This window comes from Cnephaeus nilssonii, assembly GCF_951640355.1.
Source record: "Cnephaeus nilssonii genome assembly, chromosome: 8".
Taxonomy (NCBI): Eukaryota; Metazoa; Chordata; class Mammalia; order Chiroptera; family Vespertilionidae; genus Cnephaeus; species Cnephaeus nilssonii.
Window position 1 is genome coordinate 98,126,016 of NC_137079.1, and position 27,732 is coordinate 98,153,747.

At 37.9% G+C, this 27,732-nt stretch overlaps 1 protein-coding gene across 4 annotated transcripts in view; it reads left to right on the plus strand.

Moving 5' to 3' along the window:
- The window catches only part of NBEA (neurobeachin), an 873,840-nt gene that overhangs the window by 147,347 nt on the left and 698,761 nt on the right, over positions 1 to 27,732 (plus strand). For 3 of the 4 annotated variants that reach the window (XM_079778900.1, XM_079778901.1, XM_079778902.1), the window contains exons 9-10: positions 11,802 to 11,999; positions 13,923 to 14,056. In XM_079778900.1, the coding sequence (XP_079635026.1) occupies positions 11,802 to 11,999; positions 13,923 to 14,056 (332 nt within the window). Of the gene's footprint in view, positions 1 to 11,801; positions 12,000 to 13,922; positions 14,057 to 27,732 lie in introns of those variants that run through there. The other variant, XM_079778903.1, reaches the window with a different exon arrangement.

The window sequence follows — 27,732 nt, forward strand, 5'->3', positions numbered from 1 at the left end:
GATAGCAGTTTTTATTTAGGAATGGATATTATTGAAATCCACCATGAAATGATTTCTAACGGATCTATTATTAAAGCTACCTTTGGAAATAGTATATCTATAGATAATATTAAAAATATATCTAAACGTGCGAATCTTTGTCCAAAAAATGAGCACGTTCATAAATTAAATGAAGAAATTTTGGATATACTCAATGGAGATTTTCACACATATTTGAGTGATGATTCCATTGATTTAACGAATGATGCTGAAAAGGAAAATTTTCTCATCAAATTTTTTAATAGTATTACTCCTTTGGGAATGCCGTGTCATAAATTAAAATTGAAAGTGGGTGCAATCATCATGCTATTGAGAAGTCTTAATAGTAAATGGGGTCTTTGTAATGGTACTAGATTTATTATCAAAAGATTACGACCTAACATAATCGAAGCTGAAGTATGAACAGGATCTGCAGAGGGAGAGGTTAGGCATCTGACACTGGCCTCTCATGTAAATTAATTCGATGACAGTTTCCTGTGATGCCAGCATTTGCGATGACTATTAATAAATCACAAGGACAAACTCTAGACACAGTAGGAATATTCCTATCTGAACCCATTTTCACACATGGTCAGTTATATTTTGCTTTCTCTCGAGTTTGAAAAGTGTGTTACAAGTTAAAGTTGTAAATACTTCATCCCAAGGGAAATTAGTCAAGCACTCTGAAAGTGTTTTCACTCTTAATGTGGTATACAGGGAGATATTAGAGTAAGTTTAATCACTTTATCAGTCATTGTTTGCATCAATGTTGTTTTTAGATCATGTTTTTGCTGTTTTCCTATCATGTTTTTGTTGTTTTTATATCATGTGTTTGTTGTTATATCATTTTGTTATTGTTTATTTATTAATAAAATCATGTATTATTTTCATATACATTTTACACATTTCATTTAATCTGTCACACTTCTATTATAGAGAAAGGGCAAATAGCAATATTTAAATATTTCCTCAAATTAATTTCCTCTTAATGTGCATGAATTTCGTGCACTGGGCCACTAGTCCTATATAATAAAATCATAATATGCTAATTGTCCCCTTGGGTGGTCGTTCGACTGGAGTTTGACCAAGAGACTGGGAGTTCGACCGCTCGCTATGATGTGCGCTGACCACCAGGGGGCAGCGTGGAACATGGCAGGCGTCAGCAACACGCTGTGACCTCTTGCCAGCTACCTGGGGGTGCAGGTGACATAGATGGAGGTGTGGTGAGAATGAAGGTTGTCTGCTGAGCACACTCAAACTCCACCTGCCAACCTCCCCCGGATGCCAGGGCTCACGTGCTGTGGAATTCCCGCTCTCAGTTGCCAGGCTCCCACATGGAGCCCACCCCACATGCGCGCAGCTTTTTCCGGGTGAGCCGGGCCACAGCCACCGGGACCGCAGGGGCTGGTCGGCTCCCCATGGTTTTGCGCAGGAGCTGGTCTGTGAGGCAGGCTGGGAGAGAGTGTGCTGCCTGCCTGGCTTCCTTGCGGTGCTTTTGGGCAGCCCAGAGGCCCACGCTGCACCCCAGCCTGCGTCCTCTGGCCGCACTCACCACATCTTCATGTGGGGACTTGGGCGCCGTGACTCAGGCGGAGGGGGTGTGTGGGGGCCTGGGGGCCCAGGTGCTACCCAGGGCCCAGAGGTCAGCTGGGACCTGCCCTTCCACGCCAGACGCTTACGTTTCAAATACCGGCCAGGCCTAGGGACCGCACCCATGCACTAATTTTGTGCACTGGGCCTCTAGTCTATATATATAAAAGGCTAGTATGCAAAGTGTCCCCTTGGGAGCTTGACCGGGATATGATCGCTTGCTATGACATGCGCTGGCCACCATGGGGTGGTGCAGAATGAAGGAGGGCCCTGGACAGCAGCCAGAAGGAAGGCCCTGGCTGGCCGCTAGAAGGCCCCGATCGGCCACGATCAATGGCCAGGCCTACGGACCCTACTCATGTATGAGTTTCGTGCACCAGGCCTCTAGTAAAGTACAATACAAAATAAAAATATATAGTGTGTGAGATAGTTTCAAGTGCTATGGTTAAAACAAAGCAGGTAAATAAGAGGGGATGTGGTGAACTGCAGTTTTTGTTTTTTTAAAATCCTCACCAAAGGATATGTTTTCATTGATTTTAAAGAGAGAGGAAGGGGGATAGAGAGAGATAGAGAGAGAGAAAGAACCATCAATAAGTAAGAGAAACACTTTGATGGTTGACTCCTTTAAGCACCTTGACTGTAGATTGACTGGGGATGGAACTTGCAACCTGGGTATGTGCCATGACTGGGAATAGAACCTGCAACCCTTCAGTGCAGGGGACGATCCTCCAACCAACTGAGCCACACTGGCCAGGGCAGAGCTGCAGGTTTAAATAGAGTGATTAGAGCAGGTTTCACTAAAGACTTGGAGGTGAAGGTGAAGTCAGCTACATAGCTATCTGGAAAAGAGCTTTCACAGCAAATAAGAGAGTAAGAGTAAATTCCATTAGTAGAGTTTCACTTGGTAAATTAAGGAACACTGTGATTGTGTGACATTGTGATTAGAATAGATGGAGCATGGGGAATAGTAGTATGAGATGAATTTGTAGATCAACTAATGCTTGCAGGTGATTGTTTACTTCTGAGTGAGTGGGAAAACCTTTGAAGAGTCTTAAGTGACTTGGTCTGATATCAATTTTAAAAGGATCACTCTGGCTGCTATATTAAATAGGGAACCAAGGTGGAAATAGTGTGACTAGTTAGCAGGCTATTACAGTTATTTAAGTGAAAGGTGATAGTAATTTAGAAAAGGCTGATTGCAATGGAAAATAATAGGGCTTGGTTGTACTTTTGATAAAATATGTAAAAAATAAAACTCTTCAATATTTTGGAGGTAAAGAACTTAGGATTTTCTGTCATTGTGAATGTGGGGAAGAGGAGCAAGAGAGGATTCAAAGGTTAGACCCAATTTATTTTAGCCTGAACTACTGAATTGATGGACTTAGCATTTACTGAGATGGGCAAGACTTGAAAGGACTAAGTTTTGTTAAGAGTCTGGCTTTGGACATCTTAAGTTTGAGATGCCAATTAGACATCTAAATGGGGAAGCAATGTAATTATGGAGTTTAGGGGAGAGTCTAGGTTGGAGATAGAAATTTAGAATTGGCATTGTATAGATTGGATTTATGTACCAATGAAAAGTGTTAAATGATGACTGAGTAATGATGGGTCCTTGGGAAAGGCAGGTAGGAGGTTGTGGAGATGAGGAGTACTCAGCAAAGGATTCTTAGAAGTGCAAGGGAGTGAATGGAAAAAGCTAGAAAGTATGGAAGCGTTTAAAGGGAGAGGAAGTAACTGCCAAATGCTGCCGACAGACTGAGTGAATTGAGAACTGAGAAATGGCTGTTGTATTTAGCAGCATGAAGGACATGGGTGATCTTTATTATCACATCTTACAATTAGTAGAAATAGGGAAAAGCATTTCATTTAATGAAGATAGAATTCCTTTCAGAATTCAAAGAGACACATTAATTAGGATTGAAAGTATGGTTGTTTAGTTTTGCTCGTTTCATTTAAGTACATTTCATACAAAGGCATTATCTCTTTCCTTGTTACATTTTTTTCACTCCATTTCCATCATTGTTTTCTTTTGTGGGACTGTCTATATGTAGTTGGTTTTTCTGCTCTCCTGATTATTTGCTTATACTTTATTATACATTTATTTATGCCTAATATATTTGCAAATAAAATTTTTATAGAAAAATACCTCTGAGTATTATGTGCACATGTACTTATGTTCATATGTAAATTTTTGTGAAATAGGGAAGCTTTATTTTTAAACTAACATTTTAAATGATTTATAATTTTAGCCAGTATCTTATAGAAGATAAATGCATATTCAAATGTTATCATATTTCAATTAGTTGTAATTTTTATTTTGGAATTGCTTGAAAGGTCAATACAGTTTTCATTACAGCTATACTATATTTTTTATGAAAGATGGTTTTATGACACTTATTAATATATCTACCATGGCTGCAAATAACTTTCTTTATCCAAAAATTAAATCCATCTCTTGAGGATGACAGTTTGTCTTCAAAAATATAATTTAAAATGCTTCGAGTTTGATCAGTAGTGGGAGTGGAGCGCTAGCCCAGCTGGCCCCAGTCACCATTATAGTAACATAAGCACCCAGGCTGAGACTCAGGCCGGCACTATGGCAGTGGTCCTGGGTCGCCTCATATTGGTAGCACCTGACAGGGACAAGAAGGTCATTGCAAGGAAGATAATGGCTCCGGGTAAGAAATGCATATGGTTTCATCAATAGGAATGACACCAAGAAAGATATATTTGTTCAACAGGCTGCCATAAAAAAGGATAACTCCAGTTAGTTCCCTCACAGTGTAGAAGATGGAGAGACTGTGGAGTTTGGTGTTGAAGGAGAAAAGGGTGCAGAAATAGCCAATGGTACAGGCCCCAGTGGAGTTTCAGTACAAGGCAGTATATATCATTAGGTTGTAATGTTAGTTTATTAATAATTTTTCTTGAATTTTGAGATATCTCTTGGGAGAAGACAGTTGACCTACCCTATTGAAAAACCCCTTGCCCCACCCTATAGAGTTTCTGAGGCCCATTTAGAGTCTGAGAATTACTGGTAGCCTCCAGGCAGCAGCAATTTCCCCACCCTTTTAAAAAACCATACCCTACCTCTGGACAATTGCCTGAGGCTCCTCAAGGATGAATCCAATTAGCCTGCAGGCAGAGGACATTCTTGGAGGCTTTGAGTCTTTGTCTAATCTAATAAGTTAGAACGAGCTTTTGGGTCCCCACCACAGACGCTGCCCCAACCCCTGATGCTGCAGGGAGGCTAACACCAGCAGCACCTCTAGTATGACCACCCCAGATGGCATAGGTAGCGAATATTAGCGAGACCTTGCATGTACCCCCCTCCCAAGACACCAACCCGGACCCTAAGTGAGGTAAAAGCCAGTGGGACCCCAAGTGGAAGAAGAATGGATTAGGAGGGATCACAATCCTGGATATCAAACTATACTACAAAGCCATTATAACCAAAATAGCCTAGTACTGGCACAATAACAGGCATATAGACCAAAGGATCAAAACAGAAACCCCAGAAATTGATCCACACGATTATGGTCAATTAATATTTCTCAAAGGAGGCAAGTGCATACAATAGAGTAAAGACAGTCTCTTCAACAAATGATGTTTGGAAAACGGGACACACACATGCAAAAAGATGAAACTAGACCACAAACTTACAGCATACACAAGAATAAACACAAGGTGGATAAAATTTTTAAATATAGGGCATTCTATATAATAAAAGCCTAATAAGCTAACTTCAGTCATCTCACATAGCTAATGTTTATGGGTACATCTCCTAGGGCATAGGAAACTAAGGAGAAAATAAACAAATGGGACTACATCAAAATAAAAAACTTCTGTACAGCAGAAGAAACCACCATCAAAATGAAAAGGAAACTTATTGTATGGGAGGACATATTTGCCAATGATACATCTCATAAAGGGTTAATATCCAAAATATATAAAGTACTCATACAACTCAACAAAAGGAAGGCAAACAACCCAATTAAAAAATGGTTAGAAGATTTGAACAGATATTTCTCGAAAGAGGACATACAAATGGCCAAAAGACATATGAAAAAACTAGAGGATCGGACCTAAACGGGCAGTTGGACATCCCTCTCATATTTCAGGACTGCTGGCTCCCAACTGCTCATCTGCCTGCCTTCCTTATTGCCCCTCACCGCTTCTTCTTGCCAGCCTGATCATCCCCTAACCACTCCCCTGCCAGACTGATTTATGCCTAACTGCTCCCCTGCCAGCCTGTTTGCCCCTAACTGCCCTCCCTTACAGGCCTGGTCACCCCTAACTGCCCTCCCCTGCAGACCTGGTCCCCCCCAACTGCTCTCCCCTGCAGGCCTGGGTCTCCCCCAACTGCCCTTCCCTGCAGGCCTGGTCGCCCCCAACTTCCTTCCTCTGCCAGCTTGGTCACCCCTAACTGCCCTCCCCTGCAGGCTTGATAGCCCCCAACTGCCCTCCCCTGCTGGCCATCTTGTGTCCACATGGGGGCAGCCATCTTGTGTGTTGGAGTGACGGTCAATTTGCATATTATTCTTTTATTAGATAGGATAGAGGCGTGGTGCATGGATGGGGGCCAGCGGGTTTGCCCTGAAGGGTGTCCCGGATCGGGGGGGGGTTCTCTTTGGGCATGGGGTTGCCTGGGCGAGGGGCCTGTGGTAGTTTGCAGGCCGGCCACGCCCCCTGGCGACCCAAGCAGAGGCCCTGGTATCTGGGATTTATTTATCTTCTATAATTTAAACTTTGTAGCCTGGAGTGGAGGCCTGGGCCGGCCAGGGCAGGCAGATAGCTTGGCTTCCTCCATCTCTGAGTCAACCCAAGCCTCCTGCTCTCTCCAGCTCCGTGGCTGCTGCCATTTCTGTTTGGATTTATGTATCATCTATCATTGAAATTTTGTAGCATTGAGTGGAGGCCTGGGCCGGCAAGTGCAGGTGGAAAGCTTGGCTTCCTCCATTGCTGGGGAAACCCAAGTCTCCCTCCTGCTCTTCGTGCCCACAGCCCTCTTGGTTGGGTTTATTTGCATATTCGCTTCTGATTGGCTGGTGGTTGTGGCTTGTGGGCATGACTTGTGGGTGCAGCGGAGGTACGGTCAATTTGCATATCACTCTTATATTAGACAGGATGTTCAAAGTCACTAATCATCAGAGAAATGCAAATTAAAACCACAGTGAGATATCATCTCAAACCTGTCAGAATGGCTTATCATTAATAAATCAGCAAACAACAAGTGCTGGAGTGTATGTGAAGAAAAGGGAACACGAGTTCACTGCTGGTGGGAAGGCAGATTGGTGCAGCCACTATGGGAAACAGAGTGGAGTTTCCTCAAAAAAATAAAAAAAAATGGAACTTCCATTTGACTCAATGATCCCACTTCTGGGAATGTATCCTAAACACCCCAAAACACCAGTCAGAAAGAATATATGCACCCCCATGTTCATAGCAGCATTATTTACAATAGCTAAGATTTCTTTCAAAACAGCCCAGTTGATGAATGGATTAAAAGCTATGGTACATTTACACTATGGGATACTATATAACTATAAAAAAGAGGGATCTCTTACCCTTTTGCACAGCATGGATGGACCTGGAAAATATTATGCTAAGTGAAATAAGCCAATCTGTGAAAGACAAATATCACATGATCTCACATATTTGTGGAATTAAATGAACAAAATGAGTTGATGAACAAAATAAGAGCAAGGAGGCATGGATCAGACTGACATAACTCCAGGTGGTGTTGGGGGACGAGAAGGGATAAACCAAAGAACTAAATATATTTATATGCATAGCCTGTGAACATAGGCAATATGGTAGGGAAGACCTGGAGGAGTGGGTAGGGGCTGGAAGGAGATGGGTTAAGGTGGGAAGGGGAGGATACAAGATATCGCTAATACTATCTATACTAATAATAGACAAATATGTAAATTGACCGTACCTCTGTGATGCCCACAACCAATCAGGAGTGAGTGTGCAAATTAACCCGAAAAAGAAAGCGGGCTTGTGGGCAATGCGCATGCGCACAGGCATTGAGCATCTGGGGCGGGGTGGGATGCTGGCATCATCGTCCATGCAACAATGTCAGATGGTTGCCTTGCTGTATCTGCCTCCCAAGGGCACGCCTGCGCCGTCGGCTCCTACACGTGGTTCCAACCACTGAGGAGTTGTCAGACCCCATGGCTACCGTCTCTGCCAATAACCAGGAGGCCGCTGCCCCGAGGCCCAGGTGAGAGCACGGCTCTGCCTCCTGCTTTCCATACCCACCTGGACACAGGAGTAGAACCCGGTCTTCACGGTCTCTCTGGAAGCAGCCTCCCGGGACAAGTGAGCGGGCTGGAGATCATGCCTCTGGCTCCGTGCCTTCCTGCGGGTGGGTAAGAGGCAGCTCGGCTCCTCCTCCTCTCCCCAACCCCCTCCCTTTCTTACCAGGGGCCTCACTGGGAACTTAACTTTCTTTGTTAAACAAGGGAATTCTGGACAACAATTGTCCGACCTCTGCGAACCCAGCGGGAGAACATGTCCAGGGCCAGGGTGCCCCCGCCGGCCCGGGACCAGGCAGTGACTGCACAAGCACACATCCTTTATTCCCGCGGAAGATGGACAGCTGATCAGAGAACTCTGTAGAACAGCAGGGATCTGCTGAGCAGTTCCCGGGCATCTGGCGACCAATTCGTCTGCAAAGAGGTTATGGGAGAAGGGTGTCTCTCTGTCGCAGGCGCTCTTGGCCAACCCCTCTGGCACCCCCAATGCCGAGGTTTCCCATGGAAACCGCGACGCAAGACGAGACCTGCATTTCCTCACCATCCAGCTCTTTGAGAAACTAAGAAAGAGGCTTCCAAAGCTGTGACAGTGAGCGCATCACGCAAACCCACACGACCGCCTCCCCAGCCAGCACCCGGCGCCTGCTATCACCCAGGGGTCTTCCATGTTCTGTTCACTCAAACCTATGAGAGCACACCTCCATCACTGCAAGCTTAGGGGACTGTGATGGAAGAAGGCACCATGACTGCTCCGGGGCCACAACAGTGGGGCGACTCAGGGTGCAGAGAACTGGCCACATTCCCAATGCCTGGATCTGGTTACTGCGTGGGATCAAGACTCTGACTCCCCAGGCTGTGCCTTCCCCGTAAGCTATGCACAGCCCCGACGGACACCACACTGCTGGGTAGCACAGAGCAGATGCATGAAACCCCACAGCCCAGGAACGAGCCAGTCTCAGGCAGCTGGTCATAAACTGGCTACTGCAGGGATGGCCCAGCTGGCCGTCCCCGCACTCAATTGCCTGCCAAAGTCCTGACCCTATGGTTTGGTTCACTCCTCTTACTCCCCAAACCCCTCTAGAGACCCAAACTTGTATATATATATATATATATATATATATATATATATATATATATAAAATCATCTGAAGAAAGAATGATTCAAAAATTTCCAAATTTAGCAAAATGTAGTAAAAAATATAAACCCACAGATCACAGAAGCTCAGTGAATAGCAAGCACAGGACATAAAGAAAGCTACATCAAGATACATAAAAAACATTGCTCAACACCAATGAGCAATTGGTAGCGCGCACGTGCGCAAAAGAAAAATCTTTTAAGTAGTCAGAAGAAAAGAGACACACTATACACAGGAATAAACATAAGGATTACAAAAGATTTCTCATCAGAAACAGTGTAAGGGAGAAGATAGTAGAGCAACATCATTAAAGTACTCACAAGGGGGGAAAATCCTCTCAATTTATAATTCTAGACTGAGCGAAAATATTTTTTAAAATAGTTAAAATATATTTTTCATGTATAAAAGATTGATTTTTTTTTCCTCACCAGCAGATTTGTAGTGTAAGAAATGTTAAAAGAAGTCCTGCAAGCAGAAGTAAAATTTTGCCAGATACAAATAACGATCTATGCCAAGAAATGGAAAACACCAAAGACAGTAAATGCATAGGAAAAAATATAATAGAAGTTTCTTGTTATTTAAATATATTTAAAGATAATTAACTATTTAAACAAATAATAATGTAATGTCAGTTTTATAACATCTGTGAAAGTAAAATACATGACAACAATAGCACAAAGATTGCCCGGGAAAAATGAAATTTTTTTACAGTCAAGTTTCTATACAAGATGTGAAGTGGTATAATATCCACTTGAAGATAGACTGTGACAAGTTAAAATCCTATATAATAAAGATCTAATATGCAAATAGTCATCATGCCCTCATGCCATCATGCCATAATGGCTCAGACACTCAACACTGGGGAGAGAGGAATGGGGACTAGCCAGGCTGTGGCCCATGAGAGGGACAAGCCACCTGCTCCAGGGTCCTGGGTGCCAGCAACTGCACCTGCCCCTCTGGCTCAGGAGAGGGACAAGCCACGATCCCTGTGGTCCCGGGAGCCTGTGGCTGCAGCCTGGGTGAAGCCGCCCGCCCACGGTCCCCTGTGGCTGTGGCTGGCCTGGGTGAAGCTGGCCTGGGTCCTGGGTGCCTGTGGCTGGCCAGAGGGAAGGAAGCCCGGGTTCCGGGTGTGGGGCGAGGCAGAGGCAGTTAGGGGCAATCAGGCCAGCAGGGGAGCAGTTAGGGGCAATCAGACAGGCAGGCAGAGGGGTTATGGGTGATCCGGCAGGCAGGCAGAGGCAGTTAGGGGCGATCAGGCAGGCAGGCAGGCCGGTGAGCGGTTAGGAGCCAGCAGTCCCAGATTGCGAGAGGATCGGGCCTAAACCGGCAGTCGGACATCCCCGAAGGGGTCCCCAATTGGATAGGGTGCAGGCTGGGCTGAGGGAACCCTCCCTCTGTGCACGAATTTCGGGCACCGGGCCACTAGTAATACATATAACACGTGATTGTTGCAAAGGTTAAATTTATTTTGTCATCGTCAGGTTCATATATGTAGAGAAATTTTAACTATTTCTAACAATACCTTTCTTATTACAGCTGGTATATTTTTATTTTTTCTCTTATTTAAAGTGGTAATATGTTTTTTCTTAAGTTTATAATCTTTTTTAAAAAAGTTTTTATCAGATTTATTGGGGTGACATTGGTTAATAGGACCATATAGGTTTCAAGTTTATATTTCTGTGATACAAGATCTGTATATTGTAGTGTGTGTCCACCCCCCAAAACCAGACCATCTCCTGACTCCATATATTAGGCTCTTCTCCACCAACCACCGCCTTCCCAGTCCTTTCCCTCTGGTAACCAGCACAATGCAGTCTGTGTCCACAAGTTTCAATTTTATATCCCACATATGAGTGAAATCATATGGTTCTTAGGTTTTTCTGACTGATTGATTTCACTTAACGTAATAGGTCTATCCACGTTGTCACAAATGTCAGTATTTTGTTTTTTTCTTCTGGTTGAATAGTATTCCATTGTACATATGTACCACATCTTTTTTATTCAATCCTCTATCAAAGTACATTTTGGTTATCTCCATGTCTTGGCCACTGTGAATAATGCTTCAATGAACATAGGGGTGCATATATCTTTGCAAATACTTGTTTTCCAGTTTTTGGGGTCGATACCCAGGAGAGGGATTGCTGGATCATATGATAATTTTCTTCTTATTTTTTTGTGTGGAACTGTCAGACTGTTTTCCATAGTGGCTATACCAGTCTGCATTCCCAATGTCAGTGAATTAGAGGGTTCCCTTTTCTCTACAACCTCCCCAACACTTGTTCTTATTTGTCTTTTTGATACTAGCCATTCTAACAGGTGGTAACATGAATTTCTGTTTGGGGTTAATTAGGCTTTTGTGGAGTAACGTTGTTGGTATTCAATATGTTGATAAACTTGCATAGAAGTTTTTCATGTGCCAGGCACTGTGTGTGTGTGTGTGTGTGTGTGTGTGTGTGTGTACACTTGAAAGTAATAACAAGAAAAGTTTATATTATGGATTATTAAAGTAAAATTTTATTTATATTTAATATAATCTGGTTTTAGGTGTTTTGTAATAAAAACAGTTTATAGTAAAAAACAATAAGAATGAGAAAATGAAGATGTGTTTATTAGCGTAATAAAATTTAACTCTTATAGAACTGAAGTGAGAATAAAAAAATAATATAAATACCACGGATTAATGCGTGGAAGGGTCACAACAAGTTTTTTACCTTAAATGTTTCTGTTCTTTAAAACTTTAGGGTTTTATTGTATATTGCCTTTAAAATGAGTATTTAACTTAGCTTTATTTTTTCAGAGCACCTTCAAGTTTAAATCTGAGAGTGATATTCATTTGGCAGAACATCATAAACAGGTTCTATATGATGGAAAACTTGCAACTAGTATTGCATTTACGTATAATGCCAAGGCCACTGACGCTCAACTATGCCTGGAATCCTCACCAAAGGAAAATGCATCAATTTTTGTGCATTCCCCACATGCTTTAATGCTCCAGGTGGGTGAATAGTAACTTAGTTTTCATGTTCTCATCCTGGTTAACAGTATTTTTGTTTTACATATTGAACATTGTTCATCTATAAATCTACAACTGCTCTTTTGTTTTTCTTTTTGGTTTTCTAGTTCTTTGAATGACATTTTTTCCTTCTTCCCTTTTTTGGGGCAATATACTTTACCTTGGACTTGTCTCCTTAATAGGATATCTGTCATTTCTGATATCTCCTATCTTCTATAGCCTTTGAAATAAAATCTGTTGGTTAACTGAACAGATAGTTGTTAATATAAAAAATACTTTGGTTTAAGAACAGTAGTGTATATCTCCCTAACATAAAATTCCTTGAGTATCTTTAAATTAAGGTGACCAGATTTTAACATTGGTAAAGCGGGACACCATTGACCGAGGGGAGGGGGGGGGGTTCCTTCTTCTTCTTTTTTTTAAAAAATATATTTTGTTGATTTTTTACAGAGAGGAAGAGAGAGGGATAGAGAGTTAGAAACATCGATGAGAGAGAAACATCAATCAGCTGCCTCTTGCACACCCCCTACTGGGGATGTGCCTGCAACCAAGGTACATGCCCTTGATCGGAATCGAACCTGGGACCCTTGAGTCCGCAGGCTGACGCTCTATCCACTGAGCCAAACCGGTTTCGGCCCGGGGTGGGGGGGGAATTCTTGATTAAAAATTTGGTCTATATTGTAATCGCTTTTGGTTTTTTTAATAAAAGGAAATTCACTTCTTAGATCATCGTTGAATTTGCATCCTCTTTTCTTACTCATTATGTTAAAAATCTAAAAAAAATAATTTAAAATTATATTATAAATTATTATATACATATTGCTTAAAAACACAGTAAGTAGGTATATAATTACATGAACATATTTTATTGTTAGTTTATAAATTAAATTAAATTTGATTGTTATAAAGTAACTATATTTTAAAAATTATTTTAATCCTATATTTCTTTCTAAATAATAACAATACTAACTTGTATTATTTTTCCTCTGAATTTGCCGTAACGTAAGTCGTAAGTGTCACTTTCAAGGCCGGCGCTAGACTTTTTGCCGCCACTATAAAATATAAATAATACGAGTACTGTCTGCTAAATTCAAGAAAATTTATGTATTTATGAAATAAATAAATAAATTACTTACCTAAATTATCTGAATAATTTGTAATGACATCACTTGTTTAACTAGCTTACTAGCACGCAGTACGATGTGCATCATCTGAGAGACAGTTACAAAATGTTTTCGTCGTTGCCAATCCGAAAAAAATGCCATTGTTCATTAAGTCCAAACAATGGTGGTCGAATTCTAACAACTGATCAACAATGCGAACTTTGATAAGCAGTTCTCGATAATCAGTTCTCAACAATTATTTGTTATTATTAAAGTTTAACATTTGTTTAACATTTAATAATAACATATTTGTTATTATTAAAGTTTAACATTATAAAATTAACAAAAATAATATAAAACTCATATCCTGGCTAAATAGCCACCTAGCCGCCGAAAACCGTATATTCCCTTCCCGTTCTCCCGACGTTCCCTAGCTTGTCGTGCATTCTTTCCAAAAATCGGGACTTTTTTAAAGTGCTGCGGGACGTGGGACAAATTGTTAAAAATCTGGACTGTCCCGCCAAAAGCGGGACATCTGGTCACCTTACTTTAAATCCATTAACAGTATTTCTTATTATAAAAATCTCTTGATTTATAACTTCATATTTTTTTGTGTAAAAAATCTCTCAACTTAAGATTTCAAATTTCTATTTTATATGGGCATCAAAAATTGTATAATTGAAGGTTTTTAAAATGTCTAGCTAATGTTATTTAATTGTATTTCAAAGTTATTTGGAACAAGGAAATAGTGATAACATTATGCTTCAGAAATGTTATCAACATTTTTGTTTTCTGAATGTAGGATGTGAAAGCTATAGTAACACATTCAATTCATAGTGCAATTCATTCAATTGGAGGGATTCAAGTACTTTTCCCACTTTTTGCCCAACTGGATAATCGACAGCTCAATGACAGTCAAGTGGAAACAACTGTCTGGTAAGTTTTCTTTGAATGTATAATTTCTTACATTTTTTACATACTTAGAGTACACCTGGTATACTCGGTATTGTATAAATGTATTATAATATTTGGGTTTTATTCTTAGAGTTTGAATTAAAGTTTTTTAGGAGTGAGGCAGATACATATTTAACCCTAAAGAGGAGAGACTTCCTTCATTATAAATAAAAAAATTCTTACCAGACGAAACATAGTGATTACATTATGCATTTGAGGAAAAATATTACTCTCAACATTATCCTTTGCAAATACTCATAGATTGGATTGTCCATGAGAAATCCTGTCAGGTTAAATAAAATTATTAGGGTAAAGTTTATTTTTAAGAATAATATTTAATAACAGTTACATAATTTAAATACTGATATTATTTTATAATGCTGTTATCATAAGAGTAGCACAGACATTAGCTTTTCTTTATATATAGTTCATGTTTGAGAGCCCAAATCTAACCAGTGGCATCTGTGTCTATAAAAAAATCAATATTTCTAAGTAGGTTTATTTCTGTTTTTGTAGCTTTCCTCCTTTTTATTAAAAATATCTCATTCATAAAACTCTGATTTAATCATATCTTAGAATCATATATGTAAGAAGTTAAATGTAAATTTTAACAGCTATTTAGGCTGTGTGCATTGCTATGTTTAGAGAATTTAAGGAAAAGTTTCAGAGGCAAACATTAATTTCTATTTCAAAAGTAATATATAGGAATGCTTCATTAGTATGCACATGAAATCGTTCCTTTTTGAATTGATGAAAAAAAACTAGTGAATGAATCAAAGATGGGAAAATTTAAAGTCCCCTGAAATATAACATGACTTTCTCATAGTTATTATCTAATCTAGCTATTAACAGAATTCTGTTGTATTATTGCTATTAATATTGTTCCTGTGGGTATAAATGTAAATATAAATATTACCTGTACCTTTATAAAATTCAGCTCCCGTCCATAGGTCATGCTTTCTTTTATATCAGTATAGTATGAAGATTGAAGATTTGAAGTGACATGGAATCCTGAGGTCATGTCCTGTTATCATACTACTTTTGTATGAGGTCTTAAATAATTTCATTGGCAGGCAGATCCGCATTTTGGAAAAATAAAATTTTAAATTCCAGGCCTGAATTTCAATTAAAAATGTTTTATCTTTATCATCTAAGTAATTCAGTACACATTATGATCAGTAATTAAAAACTTAATAAACACTATGAAAAAAAGTTGAAGATGAGGTAGCCAGTAGAAAGTTCCATGTGTGATTTTAATATTCCTTATGAAATTAATATTAAGTCCATAATTATTTTAACGTGAAATGGAATTATTTTGCTTGAAAAAGAAATATTAGGAAGATTATGCTGTTTGAAATGTTATAACTAAAATTATCCACAATAACTTATATCTTTATGAATAGCTATTATAAAATCTTAGTGCTAAAATTATACTTAACACTTTATCTGGTTCATTCATCCAACACACATGGTTATTTTTCATTGCCTGTCATTAAAACTCATTTTTAGTTTTTACATTATGTTTTGGTATTTAAATTGTATTTATTTTATTATAAAAGACAGTGTAAAGGCTCAGCATTCTGATTTTCATTTTGATTTGTTTCAAGTTACTTTAAATAATTCATTTTAAATTTTCTCTGTAATAAATAACTTCAGTTTTTTCAGTGATATGTATGTTCTTAGTTTATAGCCAATAGAGAACATACAGATATCACTCTCCTTTTTAATAATAATACATACACAATTCCAAGCTACCCCGGGCTTTTTTGAATTCTTACCAGATGAAACCTAATTACTATTTTTAGTTAATTGTGTCAAAAGCCCTTGATATCTGAGGTTCACTTATTTGTGGACAGTTGTGTGCATCAGTAATATAATCTTTTGTCATTTAAAGTTTTAAAGTGAACATTATAGACGTGTGTACATCAGTGGGCTTTGGGTTTTGGGTTTTAAATGTTACATGCAAGGGCTTTGGGTTTTAAATGTTACATGCAAGTTGTTAAATGTGATTTCTCCCTCTATTTGAAGAACACAGAGTCTTAGCTACAGGATAGGGTAAGCATTATTAGAATTTCATGTTTTCTGGGAAAATAATAAATCCATATTTATGAATGAGACCTTGAAATAGCCTATATTTTATTTTTAGTCAGCATAAAAATATTGTGTGGGAATGAAAATCTATTTGAAGTTTTTAAATCTTCCAGATAAAATTCAAAAGACTCTTTTTTTTTTGAAAATTTGTTCACAAATGAAATACATGCCAAAAATTGCAATATTACCTAATTCTTAATCACATTTTGGAGAAATTGAGCAAATCTCTAAAATAAGTTATTTTCCTTCTGTGTTTCAAATTGAAGCATTTTAGGTCCCATGTACTTTTCTCCACTCAGTAGTCATTTTAAATAAATTTTTTTCTTTTACAATAAGACAACCTTTATTGGCACTACTATGCCATTATTATAAACTTTGATGAGTTTTACTCGATATAAAGGGTTTAGGATTAAAATAATTTATTGAAATAATCTTATTTCCTGGAGCCTTTAAAAGTAGGCTTTATTTGTGTAAGATAATTTTTGTGGCTTGTTTTATCATAAAGGCTTCGTAATACAACTATTATATGTGTGCCAGACTTGGGTTCAAATCTAAAGTTTACTATTTCTTATTAGTGTAACTCTTGAGTGTGTTATTGCCTTTTTTGTGCTTCAGTTTCCACCATTATAAGGTAGGGATATTAGTAGTTTACTGGATTATTTAGCTTAAATGCGATAAAATATATAGCTCAACATACTAATCACTCAGTACATGATGTTTTTTTTTTTTTTTATTATGAGTGTGGGCTAGGGGACTACAAGATTATCTAAAATACTATGGTTTTATATTTAAAAAATATATTATCTCTCTTAAGAATTAGTTGTTATTATAGGGGCCATATTGTTTTATATTTGAACTTCTTTCTACTTATTTAAGTAGGTCTTTTATTTTGAATTTTAGTTGTAATGATCAAAACTTCTTTTGAATGATCCTATCCATTTTTTAGATAGAGTGGCTTAAAATTGAAGACTTTAACTCAATTTTTTAAATACACACACACACACACACACACACACACTAGAGGCCCAGTGCACAGATTCGTGCACCGGTGGGGTCCCTCTGCATCCTCTCGCAATCCAGGGGATGTCAGAGACCCAGTGCACAGATTCAGCCCCATCCCCACAGGCCAGGCCGAAGGACCCCACGGATTCCTGTACTGGGCCTCTAATATGCATATGAGATATTTGGTTAATCCCTTCCCCCTTCCCTCTGAGATTCATCAGTCTATTCCGTGTTTCCATGCCTGTGCGTTGAGCGTCTGCCTCCTGGTGGTCAGTGTGCGTGATAGCTACCGGTCAAACAGTCGAACCATTGCTTAGGCTTTTATATATATATAAAATTTTTATATATAATATTTATTGATTTCAGAGAGGAAGAGAGGGAGAGAGAAATAGAAACATCAATCATTGATCAGCTGCCTCCTGCATACCCCCCACTGGGGATGGTGCCTGCAACCCAGGCATGTGCCCTGACCAGGAATCAAACCATGACCAGCCACTGTGCCATGCTGGCTGGGCATTAACTCAAGTTTTGAACAGAGTCAAACAAAAACACCAGGTCAAACAAAGCTTGGACTGGTTTAAGATGATTTTCTTTAGTTGGTTTTTGGATTTTGTATAGTTATCCTCTTACTCTAGATCTTCAGAAATAATATTTTCTACATTTATTTTAACATGTAGCTAGCCATTAGCATGGCATAAAATAACTAACCAACAAAGGAGTAGATAAATACTCTTGAACTGAGTGAACTAACATGTGGCAACACACACTGTATTGTTGATGTGATCTGTTTTTAGTAAGTAAATGAGGCCAATATATGGTCACTATTGTGATTTCATCCTGTTCATAATGATTCTCAATCAGCATGATCACCTTGAGAAATAGTGCCCAAATGACCAAAGCTATTTGGATGCTTTATCATTCCTTGGGGACTAGTAGTATTTTATATTGTACTGGTTGATCTTTCTCAGTCAAGTGACTATTGAGAGCATTAACTATGCAAATTGCATTTCACTAGACATTTAATAAATACTTAATGACTAAACGAATAAGCAGATGGCCCTAGCTGGTTTGGCTCCGTGGATAGAGCATCGGCCTGTGGACTGAAGGGTCCTGGTTCAATTCTGGTCAAGGGTAAATGCCAGGTTTGCAGGCTCAATCCCTAATAGGGAGCATGCAGGAGGCAGCTGATCAGTGATTCTCTCTCTTCATTGATGTTTCTATCTCTCCTCCCTTCCTCTCTGAAATCAATAAAAAAACAAATAATTTAGCCCTAACCGGTTTGGCTCAGTGGATAGAACATCGGCCTGCGGACTGAAGGGTCCCAGGTTCGATTCCGGTCAAGGGCATGTACCTTGGTTGTGGGCACATCCCCAGTAGGGGGTGTGCAAGAGGCAGCTGATCGATGTTTCTCCCTCATCGATGTTTCTAATTATCCTTCTCCCTTCCTCTCTGTAAAAAATCAATAAAATAAAAAATAAATAAAATAATGAGCAGATTAATAAATTAAGAAGCATAACTCTAATCTTGAAATAATCATATCATCTGTATTTTGTGTCTAAGAGTGACTCAGTATATTAGAAATTTCATTTTCCTTTGATTTGGATTATCATACTCAGTGAATACAAATGACATATTCTTCTCCAATTTGGCCTACACCCCTTCTTCTTAAGAATGTATGTTATTAAATTCTATGGATGATACAAAACAGAATAAATCTTCTTCATTGTGTGACTTAAGAAATTACTTTGAAAAAATGTTTTTTTGTCTCAAGGTATAAATACGCTTTTTATGTTAAGCAGTTAAAAATATATGAAGCCTTGGGCAGTGTTTTCAGTGGTTAGAGCATAGGGTTGTGGGTTTGATTCCTGGTCAAGGGTCAGGGGCAGGTATCTCGGTTGTAGATTCCATACCTGGCCCTAGTTGGAGTGTGTCCTGGAGGCATTCGATGTGTCTCTCTCACATAGATGTGTTTCTCATCTCTCTCTCCCCCCTCCTCTCTTTTTTCTCCTCTCTCCCTCCTTCCTTCACTCTCTCCTTATGTCCCTCTTTCCCTCCCCGCCTTTCTCCTTTCTCCTCCCTCCCTCCCTCTCTCCTCTCTCCCTCCTTCCCCCTTTCCAGTCTATCTAAAATTTACCTCAGGTGAGGATTAACAAGACAGACAAAAAATATGTGAAAAGAGTAGTTTTCATTAGAGACAGTGTGATGTGATGAGCAGGTCTTCTTTGGGTGTAATACAGATTAAGACAAACTGGTGTTTTATTACGTACTATCTGATTTTAGGAGATGGTAATGTTTGAGGGTGTGTAGTAGTAGTAGTAGCGCGTGGTATTTATTGATAACTCACTATGTGCCAGTCACTGTTTGTAATTGTATTGTCTTTTCTGCTGATGAGGGAGGGAAAAATTAAGTAGCTTGCTCAAGATCCCAGAGACCCAAATAGTACATTAGAACCAGGGCACTATTCCTGAAAGACTGACTCCAGAGCCCTCATTGGAAACCACTACAGACAACACCGAGAATCAGTTTTGCCAGCTGTGGAATGATTTTAATCATACCAACTTTACTTTATTGTAGTATGCATTTACATAAGATAGTATATGTAAAGTGTCAGAGTTCCTGGTATATAGTAGGCATTTAATGAGTTTTCTTTCTTTTTTCCTCAGTAAATATTGGTAAGTCTATTGATGTGATACAATCTTGTAGTACTAAAACTTATTTTAATGCTATTTACCTCTGATAAATTATATAAACCAAAAATGAATTTCAAGTGATAACTTAAATAAATTATCAGAAGTATATAAATATTTTTCTCAGAAAAATTTTTATTTTTATTATTAGATATGTAGTTTGATAGACTGCCTGACGGAATATAATGTATAAAAAGATTTGCCCTAGCCAGTTTTTCCCAGTGGTTAGAGCATCGGCCTGTGCACGGAAGGATATTGGGTTCCATTCCCAGTTAAGGATGTGTACCTGGGTTGTGGGTTCACTCCCAGCCCCCACTTGAGGCACTTGTGGGAAGCAACCAATGGATATGTCTCACATGGATGTTTCTTTCCCTTTCTAACCCCCTCCTTCCCTTCTACTCTCTGTGAAAAAAATAATTTAGAGAATTCCTTAACACATTGATGTTAATAATGCTATCATTGAGAATACTCTGGTAATATGAATATTCATGGGTCATTAATTTGGTTAGTGAACTTAAATCAAGATTTTCTCCCTCCAAAAATACCTTGCTAACCAGTTATTACAGTAATTTTCTTGAATTTTATAGCCTCCTTAATAATTAAGCAACCCCCTTAATAATTAAAGGTTTTATAGTAAAGTACTAATTAGAACTAGTTTATATGCAAACCAACAAAATTACCTGAAAATTTCAACAGTTCAGTGTCTAACTACCTAATACAGATTTTTTTCTTAAACTTCACAGTGACATTAAAATCTTTCTTCTGGCTATGTTTCCTGAATTCTTGTTCAAGGAAAAGTGCCTAGTATGTACATAATGTCAAAATTTGATTATCTAATTTTAGACCAATTGACATAAAAAATGAAATATGATTGCTTTCAGTAAGCAAAATAAGTGAGATCAATACTTTTTGTAATGGTTGTCTTCTATGGAGGTTGTTGTTCATATATATAGAAGATAATTATTATTTCAGTTTCCAAATGTTTTTAAATATTTTGAACATATACCTATCAAATCATATTACTTTTGTATAGTTTTCAGAAATGTACATCTGTCACTCCTTAATATGCATATTTGTTGGTTTTACCTGTTTTGTAAAGATTACTAAGTTAGTAATGAAAATATTCTTTCACATGAAAGAGACACAAAAAATGCCTTTGAAGTATTGTGATACTACTATTATTAGAAGAGAAAATTTAATAATCTGTGTAGTGAGATTTAATGAGAGTAAAATATAACTTACATTGAATTCACTGAGCAAATTAATTTGTAAAGAGTGAAAAATAAAGTACAGTAAGCATTCTGTCTGAAACATAGGGACATTTTAATGTGATGTTCAAATTGTTCTCTCTTCTTTGTTAGGCAAGTCATTTTTATTCCAAGAAGTCTGTACAGAGGCTATCTAATAATAAAGTTTATAGTGCTTATGTAATTTAGAGTGTTTTTCGTAAGTAATTAATTTTCTACAATAATTCTTCAAATAAAACATTTCCTTTAAATTTAGTGAAATCCATTTTAACGCTATGTTACTTTGTGCTGTTTTAGTTTACAACACATAATCTTTAATGCACTTCTTGCCTTCATTTTCCTCTGGTTTGCATATCTACATCATCTGACATTCAATATTTCAATCATATCATGTTACAGAAGGTATTGTTATTTTATTATGGAATAGTATTAATTTCTTTTAACTTCTCTATGTCTTTAAAATTCTTTTGAAAAGTAAATTGCTTAATTTTAATTTTATGGTAATCATACAGTCTAAAAAGAAAATTAGTATTATTTGTTTTTACAAGGAATATTGTCATATGCCTAAATATTTATGAATTTAATCTCAAAACTTCAGAATATTTTTAATGAAAAAGTGGGTATAATACTGAGTCTCCCAGGTATTTAGGCTCTTTTCCTTCCTTTCTCCTGGATGTGATGACCTTTATGTGCAGTGAGTGGAATCTATAAAAAAACAACAGGGCATCATTAGGAGGTTGTAGTTAATTTAGTATTGGGGTTTTATTGCCTTTTATTTTTTTAAATATATTTTTATTGATTTCAGAGAGGAAGGGAGAGGGAGAGAGAGCTAGAAACATCAATAATGAGAGAGAATCATTGATTGGCTGTCTCATGCACGTTCCTAACTGGGGATTGAGCCTGAAACCTAGACATGTGCCCTTGACCAAAATCAAACCAGGGACCGGTCCCTTCAGTCTACATTCCCAATGTCAGTGAATAAGGGTTCCCTTTTTTCCACAACCTCGCCAACACTTGTTATTGCTTGTCCTGTTGATAATGGCTGCTCTAACAGGTGTGAGGTGGTATCTCATTGTAGTTTTGATTTGCGTTTTCTTAATGGCTAGTGAGATTAAACATCTTTTCATATATCTATTGACTGTTCATGTGTCTTCTTGGAAGAGGTGTATTTTCAGGTCTTCTGCCCACTTTTTTGATTGGGTTGTTTTGTCTGGTCTTTTTATGAGTTCTTTATTAGAAATGAAACCTTTGTTAGAGCTATTGTTTGGAAATATCATTTCCCATCTGGTTGGCTGCCTCTTTGTTTTTGTTTTGTTTGTTTGTTGTTGGTGGGTTTTTGTGTTGTTGTTTTTTTGTCATTTCTTTGGCAGTTCAGAAGCTTTTTAGTTTTATACAGTCCCATTCATTTATTTTTGCCTTTACTGCCCTTGCCTTGGGGGTCAAGTTAATAAATGTTCTCTACCACCAAGGTCCATAAGTTTGGTACCTATATTTTCCTTAATATAACTTATTGTTTTAGGTCTTATATGTAGGTCTTTGATCCATTTTGCATTAAGTTTTGTACCTGGGGACAAACTGTAATCCTGTTTCATTCCTTTGCATGTGCCTTTTTAGTTTTTTTCAGCACCATTTATTGAAGGACTAACTTTACTCCATTGTGTGTTTTTGACTCCGTTGTGGATAATTATCTGTTCACATACATGTGGTTTTATAGCTGGATTCTCTATTCTGTTCCATTGATCTGTGATCTCTGTCAATACCATGCTGTTTTGATTGTCATAGCTCTGTAGTACAATTTGAACTTAGTGTGATACCTCCAGCTTTGTTCTTTTTTTCTCAGGATTGTTTTTGCTCTTTGGGGTCTTTTATGGTTCCATAAAAATCTGATGATTTCTTGTTCTATTTCTTTAAAAAATGACATTGGGATTTTGATGATGATGCATTAAATTTGTATGTTGCTTTGGGTAATATGGCCATTTTAACTATGTTGATTATTCCAATCCAAGACATGTGATTTTTCCCCCATTTTGTTTTGTCTTTTTCACTCTCTTTTTAATAATTGTCAGTGTATAGGTCCTTCATGTTCTTTGTTAAGTTTATTTCCAGGTGTTTTATTCTTTGGTTTTAATTGCAAAAGGAAGGTGTTTTTTTTTTGTTTTTTTTTTCTTTGTTTGTTTCATTTCTTTTTCTGCAGTTTTGTTGTTAGGAAGGCAATGGATTTTTGCATATTGCTTTTGTATCCTGCAACTTGACTGTATTTTTTTGTTGTTTCGAATCGTTTTTGGTGGAGTCTTTAAGTTTTTCTATATACAGAATCAAATCTTTCACAAAGAGTGACAGTTTTACTTTTTCCTTCACTATTTGGATGCCTTTTATTTCTTTCCCTTGCCTTATTGCTCTGGCTAGGACTCCCAGCATTATGTTGAATGAGAGTGGTGAGAGTGGACATCCTTGTCTTGTTCCTGATCTTGGAGGAAAAGCTTTCAGTTTTTCACCTTTGAGTATGATATTAGCTGACAGTTTATCATATATGGCTTTAATTAGTTCAAGATACTTACTTTCTTTTCCTATTTTATTGAGTGTTTAAATCGTAAATGTATGTTGTGTTTTTTCAGATGCTTTTTCTGTATCTATTGATAAAATCATGATTTTTATCCTTTCTTTTGTTAATATGGTGTATTACATTGATTGATTTGTGTCTGTTGAACCCTCCTTGTGCACCTGGAATGAATCCTACTACATCGTGTTGTATTAGAATGTTTTTTATGTATTTGATTTCCTAGTATTTTGTTGAAGATTTTTGTATCTGTATTAATCCTAGATATTGGTCTATAGTTTTCTTTCTTTGTGTTATCTTTGCCAGGTTTTGGTATCAGGGTTATGTTGGCCTCATAAAATGTGTTAGGAAGTATTGCCTCTTCTTCAACTTTTTGAGAAGGATAGGTTTTAAATCTTTGAACATTTGGCTATTTGGTCCTAGAATGTTCTTTTTTTGGGAGGTTTTTGATGATTGTTTCAACTTCCTCACTGCTGATTGGTCCATTTAGGTTTTTCAATTCCCCATGATTTAGTCTAGGAAGGTTATATATTTTTAGGAACTTATCCATTTCTTCTGGTTTATTGAATTTGGTGGCATATAGTCTTTCTTAATATTCTAATATAATCCTTTTTATATCTGTGATGTCTGTGGTGACGTCTTCTCTTTCATTTCAGATTTTGTTTACATGGGTCTTTTTTCTTTTTTCCTTAGTGAGTCTAACCAGGGCTTTGTCAATTTTATTAATCTTTTTAAAGACCCAGCTCTTTGTTTTATTCATATTTTATATAGTTATTTTGTTCTCTCTTTCATTCAGTTCTGCTCTAATTTATATTATTTCCTTCTGCTGACTTTGGGTTGCTTTTGTTCTTCTTTTCTAGTTCTTTAAGATGTGATGTTAGGTTTTTTACTTGGAATTTCTCTTGTTTCTTGAGATAGGCCTATAATTATATAAACTTCCTTCTTTTTTTAAATATATTTTTATTGATTTCAGAGAGGAAGGGAAAGGAAGAGAGAGATAGAAACATCAATGATGAGAGGGAATCATTGATTGGCTGCCTCCTGCATGCCCCCTACTGGGGACTTAAGCCCGCAACCCGGGCATGTGCCCTTGGCCGGAATCGAACCCGGGACCCTTGAGTCCACATGCTGATGCTCTATACACTGAGCCAAACCAGCTAGGGCTAAACTTCCTTCTTATTACTACTGTTGCTACATCCCAGATGTTTTGATGTGTTGTATTATTATTCTCCTTTGTCTCTATATGTCTTTTGATCTCTTCTTCTATTTCTTCTTTGACCCAGTCAATTTTTTTAGTAGTATGTTGTTTAATCTCCACATATTTGTGGGTTTCTTTACTTCCTTTTGCAGTTGATTTCTAATTTCAAGGCATTGTGGTTATAGAATATGCTTGATATAATTTCAGTCTTCTTGAATTTGTTGATGTGAGTTTCGTGACCTAACATATGGTCTATCCTTGAGAATGTTCCAGGTGCACTGGAGAAGAATGTGTAATCTGATGTTCTGGTATGAAAGGTTCTATAAATGTCAATTATGTCTATTTGGTCTAGGGTGTCATTTAAGGCCAATATTTCGTTATTGGTTTTCTGTTTGGTTGATATATCTAGAACTGTCAATGTAGTATTAAGGTCCCCAACTATGATTGTGTTTTGATGTATTTCTCCCTTTAGCTCTATAAGTAGTTGTTTGATACTCTCCGGTTGGGTGCATATATATTAAGAGGTGTTACGTTTTCTTCATGTAATGTCCCCTTTATCATTATGAAGTGTCCATCTTTGTCTCTTGTTATCTTTAAATCTATTTTGTCAGGTTTAAGTATGTCTAAACCTGCTTTTTTTCTGGATGTTACTTGCTTGGAGAATCATTTTCCACCCTTTTACTTTGCATCTACCTTTGTTTTTGCAGCTTAGATGTGTGTCTTGTAGGCAGCATTTGGTTGGGTTTCATTTTTTGATCCATTCGGCTACTCTGGCTTTATGAGTGAATTCAGGCCATTTACACTTCGGGTAATTATTGATGTCTGAGGATTCCCTATAGCCATTTTATCTTTTGTTCTCTGGTAACTCTGTGCCTCCATTGGTTCTTTTCCTTTGTGTTTTTGTTTGGTGGTATTCCATACTTCTTTCCTTTATTTCCTCTTTTTTTAAGCTTTGTGTCCTGTTTTGAGGATTTTTGTGGGTGGTTACCATTAGGTTTATAAAAAATAAAGTTCATATATACCATAGTATTTTTTCTTTTGAGTTTAGGTGAAATTCATCCTCCTTTGCCAGTTCAGACCCTAACTCCCTTCCCCTTTTATGTTTTTGTTGTCACAAATTATCCCCATTTAAACTGTGACTTCTTTGGTGACCTTACTTGTAGTTTGTGACCTTCTGTTCTTTGTTTCATGTAGAGTAACTCCTTTGAGTATTTCCTGCAATGGAGGTATTCTGGTGATTAAATGTCTCAGCTTCTGTATGTCTTGGACCGTCTTTATTTCTCCTTCATACTTAAAGGATAATTTTGCTGCATGTTTTATTCATGGCTGGCAATTTCTCTCTTTCAGACATTTGAATATTTGGTTTCTCTTCTTCCTTGTAGAGTTTCTGCTGAATAGTCAGATGAAATTCTAATGGGTTTTCCTTTATAGCTTTGAGAATTGTTTCCTTCTTTTCCTTGGCAGCTTTGATAATTTTTTATTTGTCATTAATTTTTGACAGTTTTAATATCAAGTGTCTTGGAGAGGGCCTCTTTGGATTGAGGTAACCAGGTAATGTTTGCTTCTTGGATTCAAGGATCTAGTTCTTTCCATAGGTTTGGGAAGTTCTCATCCACTATAGTTTCAATAGACTCTCCATTCTCTTCTTCCTCTCTTCACCCTCTGGAATGCCTAATATTGTAATACTGCTTTTTCTGATGAAGTCAGATAGTTCTTTTAGAATTCTATCATTTTTCTTTATGCTGAGGTCTCTCTTCCTTCTATGCCTTTTCTAGACTCCTATCTTTGATATCACTAATACTTTCTTCCATCTGGTCCACTCTTTTCTTTGCTCAGTAGTTTACTCTTAATCTCTTCAATTGCATCCTTTATTACCAGGACTTCTGATTGGTTTTTAAAGAGTTTTAATGTCTTTGGTAAAGTATTCATTTTGTTCATTGATTTGTTTCTGAGTGACTTAACTGTATTTTCTTGCATCTCATTGTGTATTTTTAGAACTGCAATCTTGCAATCTCTGTCATTTATATCACATATTGCCATGTGTTTCAGCTTGCTTTCTCGGGAATTTTCATTTTCTTTCTGATCATCCTCATTACAGTGCTTATTCATGGTATTTACTGCTCTAGTTTACCTAGGCAATTATATCTGTCTATATTAATGGCTGTTGGCAGCTTCCTCTGAAGAGGTCTTTCTACTAGTTTCCAGTAGATGGTGCTGAATTGCAAAATTATTTACCTTTGTGATCTCCCAGTGTTGACCCCCAGGGCTTCTCTAAGATAGTCCTGCTGGGCTGCTTTGGGTTGGGGATTGTATTGCCTTCACTGTAATGGTGACCCCTGACCTTTGTGGGGTCCCGCTCCAAGCACCCCACCTGGGGATCAGGAAAATAGTGCTTCTTTTCCAATTGCTCTTGGTTTTACAGGTCATATGCTCCTCAACCTGAGTCCAAGGGCAATGGGAGGAGAGTTTTGGGAGTGTATATTTTGGCAGTGCTCTGTGCTTCTGTTTCTTTGTCTGAAATACCACCACCTGACAGTGGAGTACAGCAGGGCAGATCTCTGCTCTGTCAGGCATCTGCTGGTTGAGTCACTGTTAGCTCTGCTCACTGCTGGCCCTGCTGGACTGCCCCTGCAGTTCTCCTCTCCTCCGTGCTGAAGGAAGCCTTGGACTCCTGGCTTCAGGGCTGCATCTGTGAGCAGTCTGCTTTCCTCCCTTCGTGTCTCTGTTTATTCCTGGTTGCCCAGTTTTAGATTATTCAATGCGTGGATCTCTGAAGTGTGCCTTTGTATCGAGCAGGGAATTCTTTGTTGAAATAAAGTTGCTTAACTTGTTGAAATTTCAGGGGGAGAGCCCAAGATTACCTCTCTCACCTCTGA